A 15,616-nucleotide genomic window follows, 5' to 3' on the forward strand; every position below is an offset into this window, starting at 1 on the left:
TTCCATGCAAATGTCCATGCTTGCCTCAACCTGATTTACAATACATGTGAATGGAGAGAGCTTTCGTTATTGTTATAGATTATTGAGAGACTCTTCACCCTTAATCCGAGGAAAATGTATATATAGATTTAGTAGGAATGGGGGTTGTGAGTAGAACCCATCGTGTATAAAGTCAGGAAGAGTTAAATAAAAACTGTCATTTCAGAAAATATGCTTTTAATTTTATAATCACAGGAATTTCTGAACAACTCAATTTACTGCAGGAGAGCTGAGTAACACTTCTGAATAATTTGAATTTAAAATCTGTCCTGAACATTTGCTTAGAACTGATTTTTTTTTTTCTTCAAAAACTTTACTGTATCAAAACTTCAAACCTACACACAGGACAGGAGAGCTACATTGCACTGATTTAGGTTGCTGCTTCCCATCTAATCCACTTGACAATGACTTATTACTATCTAATGGCTGTTAGTGTCTTGTGTACAGTGAATTTAGTCTGAGTGTCCAGATTACAAAACCACCAACAAAGCCGGTCTCATTGTTAGCAGACACTAAGGACAGAGTGGGCCATGGAGACTAAATTCTATTCTTGTCCCTAGAGGTAGTACCTCCCAGGTCAGGGTTAAAGCACACTGATGCATGTTCTTTGTGGACATTGCTAGTGCTCATTATGTACCTGTTCTATGCTTCTGTCTCCAGTGTTGTCAAGCTGTCACTTCTCGTTAGCACTCAGTTATGTCAAGAATTTTTAAAGGAGCAGAAAACCAATATGCAGGAGGAGGGTTTTGTGAAGACTACTGAATGGTCATGGGCCACTGATCTGTGCTGCAAAAGCCACGTGCAGCATGCTGCTTATGCTGCTGTAGAGACACGTACGTGTGTCTCTCTGCTCTCTGGTTAAACATATTGTACATAATGGGAAGGGTCAGGCTCTTTGCTGCTTGCCAGCCACTTCCATGCTTTCACCATGTCTATTTACTGATTGTTTTGTAGGCCATCATACATCCTGATACTAATGAGAAGATCTTCATGCCTTTCAGAATGTCAGGTAGAGTATATCCTCTAATCAGTGTACTGATCTGTTTTACTAATCTTACTGAAAACACATAGTCAATGTTATAATCCCATTTTTGTCCCAGTTCTTTCTCTGAATCTTTTAAATGTTTAATGTCTGCCTCATTCTTCTCCCTCTCAGATGTACCCCCTGGACATCTGAATGTGAACTGTGGCTTATCTCATCTCTGGCCTCTCTAAAGTGCCCATCCTGTGGTATCCAGGCACTCTATTTAAGTGTTAGCATTCATTTTAACCTCGGAGCAAGGAAAGAAAGCTGCCACATAAACAAACACTCTGGTACTTTCTTCCACTAAGGAGAGTGGGTTGGGCCACGTACCACAGCGATGGGCATAGTAGAAGAACCTAACTAGAACAGAATTCTTGGAAGGCACCTTTCATACCGCCAACCCATGTTCTTTCTCCCTCAGAGACAGAATGCTTTTCTTTTGTGCCATACTACATCCAGCCTTGGTGTGAGACAGCTGCTGTTGCACCATTAAATCAGCCTCTTCGTCCCCCTCTTTTCAGTAGTGTTCCATCCCTTGAGGCAAAAGAGCACTACCTTCCTTTACTGTGGATCAAGCTGTGGCTGTGTTTGTGGGGCAATTACTGTACAGAAGTGTTCCTTTGGTACCTTCTTGGGAGAGCAACCAGCAGGGAGAGTCTGAATCCCCTTTTAGAAGGGACCTTTATCTGGTTTCTAATGTGCTATGCTGGGAAATGAGCTCATGCGGTGGAACAACCTGTGAGCATGGGAGAAATGGCAGGATTGGTGCTTCATTCTCTAAAAACTTTTCTCTCCCCTGTTCTGCCACTGACTTGCTGTGTAACTTTGGGCAAATCATTTCACCTCCCTGGGCTATGACATCCCTGTCTGTCAACTGGGGTTGTGAGGCTTAATGCATTAATATTTGTAACATGCTCTTAGACTCTCTGGTGAGACGTGCTGTAGCAGAGCGAAGTGTGGTAACTGGCAGCTCTTGCTGAGGGAGGCAATATGTGGAGTATGTGATTTTTTTAGAGGGCCATTGATATTTCGGGTAAGGGCTTGCCCACGCTAGAGTGTTTCCATTTTAACTATACTGTTATAGCTAAAGCAGTACACCCTCCTTCCTCCAATGTGGATGCAGCTATAGCTATACATATTCTGGTTTGGGAAGAGAAAAAAGATGTACCAGTATAAGGCTCCTTTATAGTGTTATAACTACATCCATGCTAGGGTTTATATATCAGGATATCGGTACAAATATTGCATCCCTAACCAACGTAGTTACACCAGTGTGACTTTTCCAGTGCAGGCAAAGCCTAAAAAAAACCCTTGGTTAACACTTAAAACACCCAAGAGCTGAGAAGGGAAAGTGAGGTAAGAACTGTGAGTCCATTTTTCTCTCACTCCTGATTGTCAAGCTGTAACTCCACTAAAGTCACTGGAGTTATACGGGTGCAAACAAGAGGACCCTCAGACTCATGCCCTATGTGTTTCCTGTCCTATGTTTATAGCAGCACCAGGTTTCTCAGGTGTGATACCTCCTTAATCTCTATGTATTAAAATGTGCGTATCTTTCTTTCTTTTTTTTATAGGTTACATTCCTTTTGGAACACCCATCGTAAGTATTTTAGCATCTCTCCCCACCCAGTCTGAGTGTAACAGGAAATGCATTTTTTAGCACTCACATAGAATTCTCCAAATTCCACACTACTTCGGTGTGACATTCACAAAATGTTCACACCTTTCCCATCACACGTTAGCGAGGGTTTCATTGTGCAAAATGTGCCCTGATGGATTTAGCTTGTCATGTTTAAGGTTGTTTGCCTGTTACACGTTATTCACTTCCTTCCCTGCACATAGTATCCTGCTATTTTTGTAATATCTTCTAGTTTTTGGTTAATCTTCTACCTGGCTCTTTCTCCAGAAAGATAATGGGTCTGTCTACATAGCAATTAAAAACCCATGGCTGGCCTATGCCAGCTGACTCAGGCTCGCGGAGGCTCAGGCTAAGGGGTTGTTTAATTATGGTCTAGATGTTTGGATTCAGGCTGTAGCCTGGGCTCTAAGACCCTCCAGCCTGAGCCTGAAAGTCTACCGTGCAATTAAATAGTCCCTTGACCCAAGCCCACAAGGCTGAGTCAGCTGGCATGGGCCGGCCGCAGGTGTCTAATACCCCAAGGTGCACTGATCACCTGTAAAATGTAACTTCTGCATTGGTCTTCAGATCCTTCCTCCTCTGTATAATTGACAAGCTGCTTCCAGAATGTGACAAATCTAGTGAGAGCCCCGCAAACTTAAGAGCTACGTCACAGTACCCAGGATTATTTGACCCCCACACCCCCAATAACTCCTTTCCCCCAATGAAAATCAAAATCCTCTCTAATGAACTGTTGAAAAGTCATTAGTTATGGGTTATTGCTAAGTGTGCATCTCTCAGTTCATGTTTGTTATTTTCAGTTGACTGTATTAACATTTGGGGACAATATCTTGAGTGAAGGCCAGATTAGAGGTTTCCCTGACTGCATTTATAATGCTTAAACTTCAGTTACTCCTCACCCTCTGCCTGTGAAGTAGCTAAGTATTACCCCCATTTTACAGATTGGGAAACTGAGGCACAGCAATTTTAAGTGACTTGCCCCAGGCAACATAGCAAGTTGATATCAGTACCATGATGAAAAATTCATATACTTTTGGATTCCAGCTTTTTTTTTTTTTTAATCCTCGAGATCATGCTGCCTCAACTATTGTAAAGATTGAAATCTGCTGGTTGAAACCTCATAAACTAAGTGCATTGAGGCATACAACACTCATTCATAGATTCCAAGGCCAGAAAGGGCCATTGTGATCATCTAGTCCAGGGATCAGCAACCTTTGGCACGCGGCCCGTCAGGGAAATCCGCTGATGGACTGGGACGGTTTGTTTACCTGATCGCAGCTCCCACTGGCCGCGGTTTGCTGTTCCAGGCCAATGGGAGCTGCGGGAAGTGGTGCGGGCCGAGGGATGTGCTGGCCGCTGCGTTCCGCATCCCCCATTGGCGAACCTCGGCCATGGGAGCTGCGATCGGCCGAACCTGCAGACGCTGCAGGTAAACAAACCGTCCTGGTCCATCAGCGGATTTCCCTGATGGGCCACGTGCCAAAGGTTGCTGATCCCTGATCTAGTCAGACCTCCTGTATGGCAAAGGCTATAAAACTTTCCCCAAATAATATCGAGAGCATTTTGTTTAGGAAAAAACGTCCAATCTTGATTTAAAAATTGCCAGTGATGGAGAATCCACCAGGACTCTTGGTAAATTGTTCCAGTGGTTAATTACCCTCACTGTTAAAAATTGACACCTTATTTCCAGTTTGAATTTGTTTCCACGTTTCCAGACATTGGCTCATATTATACCTTTGTCTAGTAGACTGACGGGCCCATTATCAATTATTTGTTCCATAAGCAGGTACTTACGAACTGCGATCAAATCACCCCTTCTTTTTGTTAAGCTAAACAGATTGAGCTTGAGTCTATCACTATAAGGCATAAGAGTAATGATCCTCTCCAAGGAAGGTGATAACATGGTCACCAAAATATAGAGGTTAAAATTAGTGTTATTAATTTGTTGTAACCTACATTTTGGTGGCAACTTGTGGTGGGACATTATTTTAAACAAAAATTAGGTTAAACAGAAATGAGTTAACGATCAAATTGACAATGAAATCGGCCCAAATCCAGATCTGTCAGCAGAGCTGAGAGCTGTCAGATGAGTCCAATTTCACTAGCTGTAAAGGATAAACTGGAACCTCTTGTCTTTTTTTTTAAAGAAGCATTTTCAAATGTTAAAATTAAAATGTAACATTTATGCCAATCTATCTGTGAAATTTAGTGACAAAATTGGCAGCCTGCTCTAGCATAAAAACAGTGTGAATCTTACATTGAACATAGGGGGATGGGAATTCCTTGAGCAAAATGATTGTGCAGCAGTCTTATGGTTCTAGCCTAGAACAAGACACCAACTTAGGAAGAGGCTTCATCTGAGCTTACTTAATTCAGCAGCATAGCCTAGTGGGTAGGGCGTTGGAGTCAGAGTCAAGAGAGCAGGGTTCCATGCTTGGCTGTGCTACTGGCCTGCTGAGTCACCTTAGGCAAGTCACTTCTACCACCATGTGCCCTTTGTAAAAGGGGGAAACACTTGCCTCCCTTTGTAAAGTACTTGGGGATGAAAAGCAGTCCGCAGTGTTGCCAACTCCTGCAATTTTATTGCGAGTCTCATTATATTTGGCAATTTTCTTAAATCCTCAGCTCCTGGATTTGTGTGATTATTTGGGAATCTGTTTTTAATTTCTTTCTTGGGTTCTGATTCATGGTTTTTGGCTGCTTGGGACTGGCAATACTGCAGTAGATAGGAGCTGAGTACTATTGTTAATATAGACTCACAGATAAATCCACTTTCCTTAACCAGTAGGAAAGGACTTTGGTTTTGTAAACATAAAGATCCCTCTTGGTAATTCATCCCACTTGACCTCTTTCAGCTAGAGTCTTGTCAGAATCAGCAAATCTTTAGGGAAAGCATCTACATCTCTTGGCTTCAAAGCCACAATGACCATCACATCAGTCAGGCAATTAGAATTTGGTGGTTGATATATTTCTGGTGTTTAGGGTTTTTTATTTTGTTTTCCTTTTTAGCTGTTTTTTTTCCTTGACAGTAATTAAAAGTGAAGCTGTACATTCCTTGGCAGACTCTTGCACATATGGAGAGTTTGCATTAAATGTGCCTCTTTCAGTCATGCAGATTTTGGGTGTTCTTTTTCTTTTCATTTAGTCTCTTTCTTGTTTTCTTCCACTGAAGTTCAGATTATAAATGACTAATGTTTTGGGCTGCCTCATCTTCCCCAATCTTTTTAACCCGTTGCCTCTTGAGGCCAAATTCAGACCTGTTGGAATGAGGTGCAACTCCTATGGAAATATCTGGGCCAAGTTTGCCGATAATGTAAATCGTGGTGTTAGTTACATGCTGGATGTAAATGGTAAGTTAGTGTAACTCACTGATTTGGCACTCAACAGGCATGCAAAGTAGGTGTAACTTATATTTCAAGAAAGAACGTAGGAGGAAAAATCAACTTAACAGGAAGGTGTAAACTAAACCAGCCCATCCAACCTTTTTTATACCCTCTTTTTAGTTGTTGTTTCTCTCTTCTGGATTCTTAGGCTGTGAGTTGTACCCCGAAAACTGATGCAGCTGCAAATGAGTGGTGATCGTGGGCTCACCTCCCTTCCTTTTGACTGATTCTTTTGGCTGTTATATCAGGTTTTACCCTCCCCTCATCCTCAGCATAAATAAGATCAGAGAGGATGGCCTAGTGCAAAGTCCAAGAGTGTGGGTGAATCCACAGCCTTCTAGCCCCGAGGTCAGAGTGGTACTATGAGGAGCATTTTTTCTCCTGGTAACATGGGCTCCTATGAAAAATGCACACATTCAGGAATAAATTTGATTTGCTGGGCTCTGAAATAGACAGTCTTCACATTACAGATCCACGCTTGTCTTTTCACTCTAATTCCCAGAGAATTAGGTAGCTGGAGGGGAAAAAAAAATAAAAATGTGAAGGCATGTCCTATTATATCTACCCATTAGCTGACAATTCATCTCACTGGGAGCTTTGTTTGGGGGTTAACCTAAGGAGTTCCTTTATACTTCCTTTCCCATCCCTCTTCAGTTCCATGCATTGTGGCACCTTTTCTCTTGTGGAATGGGACACAGCCTTTCTGTGCTGCTCCCTACATACCCATGTGAGGCCCAATATCCCCATCCCTATTGGCCCAGTGAACATGGGACTGAACTCATGGCCCAGATTTGGACCTCTAGGGTCCTTGTAACTGTGGGTATGAGGAATGTAAACTCATGATCTTTAAAGCAATTGGTCCCAATTAAGAGCACTTGAACTTCAGGGTTTTCCAACATTAAAATCTGATCTCTTTTTGACATTTTCTAGAGGAGCTACATTTCCAAAAGTTGAAACAATAAACATATCAAAGAATAAAAACCTTTCCACCCTCCCACAAAGAGACTGACAGTGTATTCATTATGCATTTTTTTTTTTTATTTTAATCGTTCCTCTCTCTTGTAGGTTGTTGGTCTTCTCCTGCCAAACCAGACGCTGGTGTCCACTGTTTTTTGGCAGGTAACAATCTTCTGCCATGGCACATTGAGTCTATGGACTTGTGTGACAAAAAGAAAGGCATCATTGAATTACATCTCCAGTACAGACCCAAAAAATGAGGACAGCGTGACTAAGGCATATTTACTTTTCTGCATCAAGAGCATCTTAGTTAATGAGAAGATGGTATGGCTGGATGTAACTGGAAATTTTTGGTAGGACTGGAGTATGCTGCAAATAAACCCATGGGGCTGATTCTCCACTGCCTTGCACATTGTGTTATCATGTACACCTGTGTAAAGAAGGTGTAAAATGGTGCTAAATCCAAATTGTATTACTATACACCCACTTTGCTCAAGTGTAAACAATGACATGAGGTGCAAAGCCATGGAGAATTAGGCCCTTGACGCTCACACCTCTGCTGTTTTGAAGACATTCTGTCAAGTAGTTTAGGTTCCAGCCTTTACATACCTTGAAAAGGACATATTCTGTCAGAGAAACAAGGGGGGGGGTGAGGTCATATCTTTTTGTGGACCAACTTCTGTTAGTGGGAGAGACAAGCTTTCAAACTCCACGGAGCTCTTAGAAAAAAGAGCTGTGTGTAGATCAAAAGCTTGCCTCTCTCACCGACAGAAGTTGGTCCAATAAAAGATATTCCCTCACCCACCTTGTCTCTCTAATGCCCTGGGACCGACACAACTACAGCTACACTGCATATTCTCTTAGTGAAATTCATCCACAGGGCTCTGAGGCTTCAGAAGGTCCCCAAGGCAGCGGAACTTACATGCAGAAGACTCCACATTTGCTGATAGCTGGGCTCTATGCCAGTTCTGCATGCTGAGTCGGGTTTGGGAGAGGGAGTGGGGGCTTGGCTAAATTTTCTGCAGTTACCCCTACATAGTTTCTTTGTACAAAGCTATTTAAGAGGTGTGTGTGTGTGTGTGTGTGTGTGTGTGTGTGAGAATTTGAGCCATAGTAAAGGTTATCCCAAATAAGCAATTCTGAATAATTGAAATAAAAAGACTTATTCAAGCTGTTCTTAAAAATCTTTGTTTATTGCCTTCAAAGTAAATAGTGCTATAAAATGTCATGCCAGCCGTGGAAGATCAAGGCATAATGCAAACTATCTAGGACTTTGGAAAGGGTATGTGCAGTCAACAGAAAACATAAGCGTATCCTAGTAGCTTGTGGCTGTGTTTAAATTCAACAAGGTAAGTTATGGCCACATAGTTCAAACGCTGAAGCTGCATCTTGTGCAATATACAACTTTAAGAGGCAGTGTGGCTGGAAATGTCTAGAGTTTTTCACTTCTCCCACTGTCATGATGCCTAAGAACTCATGAAGTCAGTGACAAAACTCCCTTTGATTTCAGTGGTGCAGGATCAGACACTTGATTATGCTACTCTTCCTCATGTGCATAGCCCCACTGATGTCAATGAGACCCCTGGCATGTGTAAAGACTATTCATGTGATTAAGGGTAGCAGGATAAGACCCTAAAGAGTCCCTGTTCACAGTGAAAGGTGAACCTTGTGTTCTGTACTTAGAGAAAGTTGAAGGGGTAAACTGAAGGGTCTGTTCTTAACTAGGACTCCAGCTACAAGCACAGCACAAAACCTGATTAATTGTAAAAACAGCAAGGAGTACAGTGGCACCTTAAAGACTATCAGATTTATTTGGGCATAAGCTTTCGTGGGTAAAAAACCCACTTCTTCAGATGCATGGAGTGAAAATTACAGATGCTGGCATTATTATACTGACACATGAAGAGCACATGAGACACGTTTTGTGAAATTCTTCAAGGACCAGATTCGTATACACTGTGAGTAGTACCTTACTGTGCAATAAGTCTCACTGAAATCAAAGGGACTACTATGCAGTTACTGGGGGCCATGGATCAGCGCTCACGTCGCACTCCCCATCAGTACCTGGCCCGGGCTGGGGAAGCTAATGATCCAACCAGTGGACCAAATTCAGTGATGAATCCTGGTTACGTGCCACCTGAGGCACACTGCACATACGCTCAGAAGAATACATTTATTCAGTGTAAATAAGGGTGTCAGAATCCTTATTTGGAACTGGAAAGAGTATTCTAAAAAAAAAAGTCAACAACCCACAAGAGCATAATCCAAGATAAATTCATTAACAGAATATACAAATTTCAAGTCCCAGATCAATAGTAGAACAGCATTGACTTCACTGGGAGTTACATGTGCTTATGTAGAGGTAGAATTCGACATGCAAAAAGTAGGATTCTAACTGCTTGACAAACTGTGATCAGATGCAATCCCAGCCCACAGCAAAGAAAAGGAACATAGCCTTCAACTTGACTAACTCGGAGCATGCTTGGGAGGCTGCTTCAGTGGTTCTCAAACTTTTTCTGGTCCTGACGGCCTGCTGGACCCACTGTCAGACCAAGTTGCCTCAGATCACAATGTTAACAGGAGAGGTTCATTTTGGGAGTGCTTCTCTCAAACTTCAGATGCCAACTTAATTTGTGGTGCAAAAAATATGGGGGTCACCCGACTTCCCAGGGAGAGAACGTTTTTGCTCCTCCATCCGTGTTCCCTCTTTCCCTTCTTCCTCTATCCCCATTACCCCTCCATCTTTCCAGTTCTCTTTTCCCCCTCCTTTTCTCCTTTTCTGACTCCTTTCTGTTTCTTTCCCTTCTTCTCTCCTTTCAGTATCATTTCTCAGGTTCTGACCAGGAGCTGGAGAAGAGCAGCCCCGTGCGCCTGCACTGACATACTTTAACCACAGCACCTTGAGTACGCATGTTGCAGTCCAGGGCATGTCAGGCCCCAGACTGAGGTAAGCAGTCATTGGAGCAGCATGAGTGGGACCCTCTGAGCCTTTGGAGTCCCATTTTTGCTGAATTGAGGGAATGTTCAGAACGCCCTCCCTCCAGTTGATCTTTCCTGGATGTGGGGGGAGTGGCCCTACTACCATTGCCACCCCCTCTGAACTCTGCAGACAGGGGGAGTGGGCCATCCAGCCACCCCCTGAAGAGTCCAGAAGTGTATCAGCCAGCCACCCCAGAAGACAGCAGAGCCAGAGAGTGGATAACAGGGCACTGATCCATCCCCATTCTAAAGACTGCTTAAGGTAGGAAGGGAGTGGGGCAAAACTTGTCCCAGTTTTCTATTTCTGAGCTGAGATTCTGGTCTGTAACTGGGGTGGAGTTGTGGGATGGTGATCAAGCAGGGGTGAGTATTGGGTTCTCAATGAAACCCAATTCCACCTGGTTGAGTGTCTGTTACAGAAGTTTCTCTAGCTCTGCTCGATGGACCACTTCAGTAGAGTTTGATTAGTGGAGCTTTATAAAGACTCACTTGGAAACCAGGACAAATTCCAAACACCTATTGCCAAACAAAATTCTCATAAATCATATTTTTTTTTAGCATAAAAGGCAAATTTTGGTGGCCCCATGTATTCCTTTATGTGAAAGTTCTGAGATCAATAGGAAGAACATGCTTGTGGGCCACCACTACCGCTTTTTCCCAATTTGGTCCTTCTGTGCCTATGCCTTCCCCACATTTAACCACTTGGTGACTCTGTTTCTCCCCTTTCTTCTTTCTCTCCTCTCAGGTTCTGGCCATTAGCTGGAGAAGAACCAGTAGTATCCTACTCTTACATTGAAGCACATTATGTGTGGCACCTGCTTTGGGAGTGGGGTGGGGAACCGTAGTTCTTTTAATTCACAACTGCTGTGGATAAAGCACTTCAGTTCAAAAGCACGGCGTTACTCTTCTCCAGTTGCCATTACTGTTGCTGGCACAATTCCATTGGAGTAAATCTTATCCTAGAAGTCAGAGATGGACATACCAACTAGATCATCCAGTCCATATCCCCTAAATGGTACAGTAGATTCATGATCCCCAGCCTCCCATGAACCCCCAGTTTGAGAACCACTGAGTTTAATGAGTGTCTAAAAGATTGGCTGCTAGGCCCTATAATATCCTGCAACTTTCTATAAGGGATGTCATGGAACAGAGCAGGAAGAAGAATGTTTAATGTTAAAATTGCCGTGTTCTGTAACCCTTCAAAGATGCTATCATTTATGCAAAGAATTTTTAAAAAGGTTTGATCTTTCCAGCTTTAGATCAGTTTTTATCACAATTTTACTGTTTTAATTTAGGGTGTGTTTTTATTTTCTAGTTTTAGTGTGCGTCCGTGTCTGTGTGAATTTAATGCAGGTGAAAAGGAGAGGGTCAGAGACACTGGGATGTCAACTGTAGGGCCAGGAGTGGGATGCAATATAACAAAATGGTGACAGTGGAGGATACCAAGGAGAGATTCGCTCCCCCCTCTCCCCCAGACAGATGGGAGAGACCAGCCTATTTGTCTTTCTTTTGGGTGTAGCCCCTAAAGGGATCAAACAGCCACTCTTAAACAAAAGACCAGTGGGGGAGACTATCTCACTATGTGTATCTACAGCACCTAGCACAGTGGGACTCTGATCTCTGTTGGAACCTCTAGGCTAGTACCAATAATAGGAATAGTACAAGGCTGTTGTTCTGGGATAGCTGTAATAGGACGTTTAAGTCTGAGCACACCCACTGTTTTTACTGGGTTTTCTTAAGTATCATGAAAATATTCATATTAATAGATTTTATAAAACTTTTATTTAAAAAACCTAAATTTAGGGACTAAACTATCGGACCGTGTCCCTTTTAAACTTTACTGCAGCTAGTACTGTGGTCAGAGGGCCAGATTCATTGTCCATTGATGTCATTTAAAAGACACCCCTTGACTTAAAAGGGGAATGGATTGGACTCTAAGTATGCACAAAGCTTTAGAAATGTGAAGGGGTGGCGGTCGTTTGTGTGCGTGCGTATGTGTGTGTAGAGTGGATAACCTACATTTCTGCATTTAGTTTTTCCTCTCCGTTACCCCTGTACTTTCACAGCCATATAACAGTTTTCTCGTTGATATCACAAAGCTTCCATGACCCAGTGGAGGTATAATTGGATAAAGTGGACTTTTCTGTATCATGTTTGGGGAGGGGGGAGTTTTTTGGGTTTGTTTTTTTTTTCGTTTTTTTTGGCAGCAGTAGTGACATAGATACATTCTCTTTTTTAAAACAGTTGTTTGTATCTCTTATTTCCTTTTGTTTCCTTTTCAGTGGTTGAATCAGAGCCACAACGCATGTGTCAACTATGCAAACCGAAATGCAACTAAGGTGAGGAGATGCTACATAGGCAGTATCTACAGTAAGTCTGATCTTTTTTGACACTGGAAGCATAATTCCTGAATCTTGGACTTTAACAGAAACTGCAGGGTAGGTGCCACAGCAGGTTTATGGATTGGCCTTTCTCCTATGGAGCCTTCACTATTAAATTGTCTTAGAAAATAAATGGACTGAGTTTGTTTTCAGTCTAGTCCCTGGTTGTCCTTTGTTCAAATCCTCAAAGTACCAAAACCAGGGGTATTGTTCCAGAATAGCAGGGCTGTTGCTGGTCTGGGTTTAGGTGATATAAGCAGGTGTAGTTCCTATTCTGCTTGGTAGAATGTATGCATGCTGTCTGTAATCCTAATTTAGCTCCTTCCTAGGGTTTGACTTTATTGGTAACTCAAATAACGTCAACCAGACATAAAACCATTCCCCAAGGCAGGACCTCTCAGCTCTAGATTCTGGTTCCTTCTGGTACTTGCTGGTTAGTGCTAATAAGAACCATCTGCTAGTGTGATTCCGCAGTATTCAGTCTACACCTTCAGACGGGTTGCAAGCATTTGAAATCAGGGTGACTGCATAGAGGAGTTCTGCAGGGTCCTCTCTCTTTACAGGTACACTGGCAGAACTGGTTAGATAAAGCTAGCGCAGGAGCTGCATTGGCATGCCCTCTGTATCTAATGCTATCATTTTCAAGAGCATTTAAAAGTGGGGATTCTGGGCCTCTTTCCAGACACCAAGCTTCTCTCTTCTCCAGTGCACATGGGAGCCACTAATTTGGGGAGATGAGTCAGTTTCTCTTCCAGATCTTGTTCTCCTACATGGCAGACAACGTGCTGCCGCGACTGCAGTTTGCCATTGGGCTGGCCCAGTTGATAGTCTTGGTTGGTAAGAAGTGACTTAATTTAACATAGTAAAGAGCAACGATGATAGATATTTGGCTTTTCTGATGACAAAAGAAGACTCGGCGATTAAATATACAACCCCTGGTGGGAGGCGGGGGACAAGTCTTTCCCTCATTTTGTTACTATCCCAGGGGTGTTCCTCTCAATACAGTTGCAGAACTAAAGTGTTCTTACTCCTAGTCTTTCTTTCACACCTCCTTCCCCAAACTTTTACGTTGTTGTATCACTTCTCATGATGTCTGAGAGCACTTGCACTTGCATGCAATAGATTCTCATTAAAAGCTAAAAGAAATTGTCAGGTCAAGATAACCTTTCAAAGAGCTATAGTTAAATCAGAAAGCTTTGGGTTCATAATGTATGTGTGTGTGGGTGTGTGTGTGTGAATAGTTCTGCCACTTTGCCAAATCGCATTTATGTATAATATTTCCGGGACAAAGAGTAAATTTCTGGTGCTAAATAAATAATTTTCCAAGTCCTTTAACTCAGTGGTTTTCAACCTTTCCAGAACACTCTACCTCTTTCAGGAGTCTGATTTGTCCTGCGTACCCTAAGTTTCACGTCACTTAAAAACCACAGGGGGCCCGCAAAGGAAAGTTACATGCTTCAGCCCCTGCTGCCCAGTGGGGCTCAGGCTGAAGCATATAACTTAGCTTCACAGGGCCCCCTGTGGCATTGCCCTGCTTGCCACCCTGCATGCCAGCCCTGCCCTTGCGACCCTCCTATATGCATCCCCTGACCCCTAGGTTGAAAAACATTGATCTAGATGAGTTGACGTATCCTCTGGAAGACCTCCACGTACTCCCAGGTGTATGTGTACTCCTGGATGAGAACCACTGCTTTAACCTACTCCATCAGGCTGTAACTCCTGTTGTTTTGGCAATCCCACTAGCTAACAGGGCCACGTATAACCCAGCAGCTGTGACAAAACCAAACATTTAAAAAATAATAATAATAATTCAAAATTATTTTCCTAACCAGAATTCTGTGTTGAAATTGTTTTGTTTTTTTCTTTCCTTTCCAAAGCCTTCTCCAACATCCAAGTTCATCCAGGGCTACTTGGGAGCTGTCATAAGTGCTGTCTCAATTGCAGTGGGTAACACTTTATATTTCTCTCCTCTAAAGAAATAACTTCTCCCCCATATTAATTTTGTATTTTTTTGAGAGATGGTTTGTTTGAAATGGCAAATGGCTTTACTTTAATAGACATAAACCTAGATTGAATATCAAGAAAAGATTCTTAACACTTAGGGCTCTCTGTCCATAGGCAGCCAGCCTTTGCACCACCAAGGCATTACGCTCTACGAAGGCCAGGACTACATTACCACTTATGCCACTCAGGGGTGTGAAAAAACATCCCCCTGAGTGACGTAAGTTTTGCCAGCATAAGTGGTAGTGTGCACAGCGCTATGTCAGTGGGAGAGCTTCTCCCGCCGACATAGCTATTGCTTGCTCGTTGAGGCAGTTTTTATTATTTCAACGGGAGAGCTCTCTCCTCTTGGCATAGCGCGGCTAGACGAGCAATCTTACAGGGGCGCAGCTGCATCGGTGCAGCTGTGCCGCTGTAAGCTTGCTCGTGTAGACGTGGCCTTCGCTCTTTGTAGTAGAAGTCATGGGTATGTCTTCACTGAAAATTAAATAGAGTTATTTATGCTCAAGTTCACTTCCCCACTGTATAATGGCACTTGAGCTGCATAGAATGATTGTATTAGCTGCACAGATTGGTTGTGTTAGCAGCTGATGAGTTCTGCTAACTTGAGTTTAGCCCAGGGGTGGGCAAACTTTTTGGCCCGAGGGCCACATTGGGGTTGTGAAACTGTATGGAGGGCCGGGTAGGGAAGGCTGTGCCCCCCCAAACAGCCTGGCCCCTGCTCCCTATCTGCCCCCTCCCACTTCCCGCCCCCTGACTGCCCCCCTCTGAACTCCCGACCCATCCAACCCGCCTCCCGCTCCTTGTCCCCCGCCACTAACTGCCCCCCCAGGACCCCACCCCCTATCCAACCTGCCCCTGTCCTCTGACTGCCCCAACCCCTATCCACACACACACACCCCCGACAGGCCCCCGCTCCGGGACTCTCATGCCTATCCAACCCCCCCTGCTCCTTGTCCCCTGACTGCCCCAACCCCTATCCACACCCCGCCCCCTGACAGCCCCCCCCCACCCAGGACACCCACCCCCTATCCAACCTCCCTGTCGCATGACTACCTTCCGGAACCCCCTGCCCCTTATCCAGCCGCCCCACCCCCTTACCATGCTGCTCAGAGTGGCAGGAGCTCGCAGCCGTGTGGCCCAGCCGGAGGCAGCCATGCCGCCCAGAGCACTGCGGGGGCGGGGCCGGGGAGCTAGCTGCCCCAACCGGGAG

The 15,616-nt window shown here is 43.8% G+C and overlaps 1 protein-coding gene across 4 annotated transcripts in view; it reads left to right on the plus strand.

The window, feature by feature from the left end:
- Positions 1 to 15,616, plus strand: part of SFXN5 (sideroflexin 5) — a 168,965-nt gene that overhangs the window by 49,559 nt on the left and 103,790 nt on the right. For all 4 annotated transcript variants that reach the window (XM_073343014.2, XM_078852614.1, XM_078852613.1 and 1 more), the window contains 5 exons: positions 994 to 1,048; positions 2,638 to 2,663; positions 7,151 to 7,204; positions 12,304 to 12,360; positions 14,280 to 14,345. In XM_073343014.2, coding sequence (XP_073199115.1) covers positions 994 to 1,048; positions 2,638 to 2,663; positions 7,151 to 7,204; positions 12,304 to 12,360; positions 14,280 to 14,345 — 258 coding nt within the window. The remainder of the gene's footprint in view (positions 1 to 993; positions 1,049 to 2,637; positions 2,664 to 7,150; positions 7,205 to 12,303; positions 12,361 to 14,279; positions 14,346 to 15,616) is intronic.

The sequence above is a fragment of the Lepidochelys kempii genome, chromosome 4, assembly GCF_965140285.1.
Source record: "Lepidochelys kempii isolate rLepKem1 chromosome 4, rLepKem1.hap1, whole genome shotgun sequence".
In the NCBI taxonomy this organism is placed as follows: Eukaryota; Metazoa; Chordata; order Testudines; family Cheloniidae; genus Lepidochelys; species Lepidochelys kempii.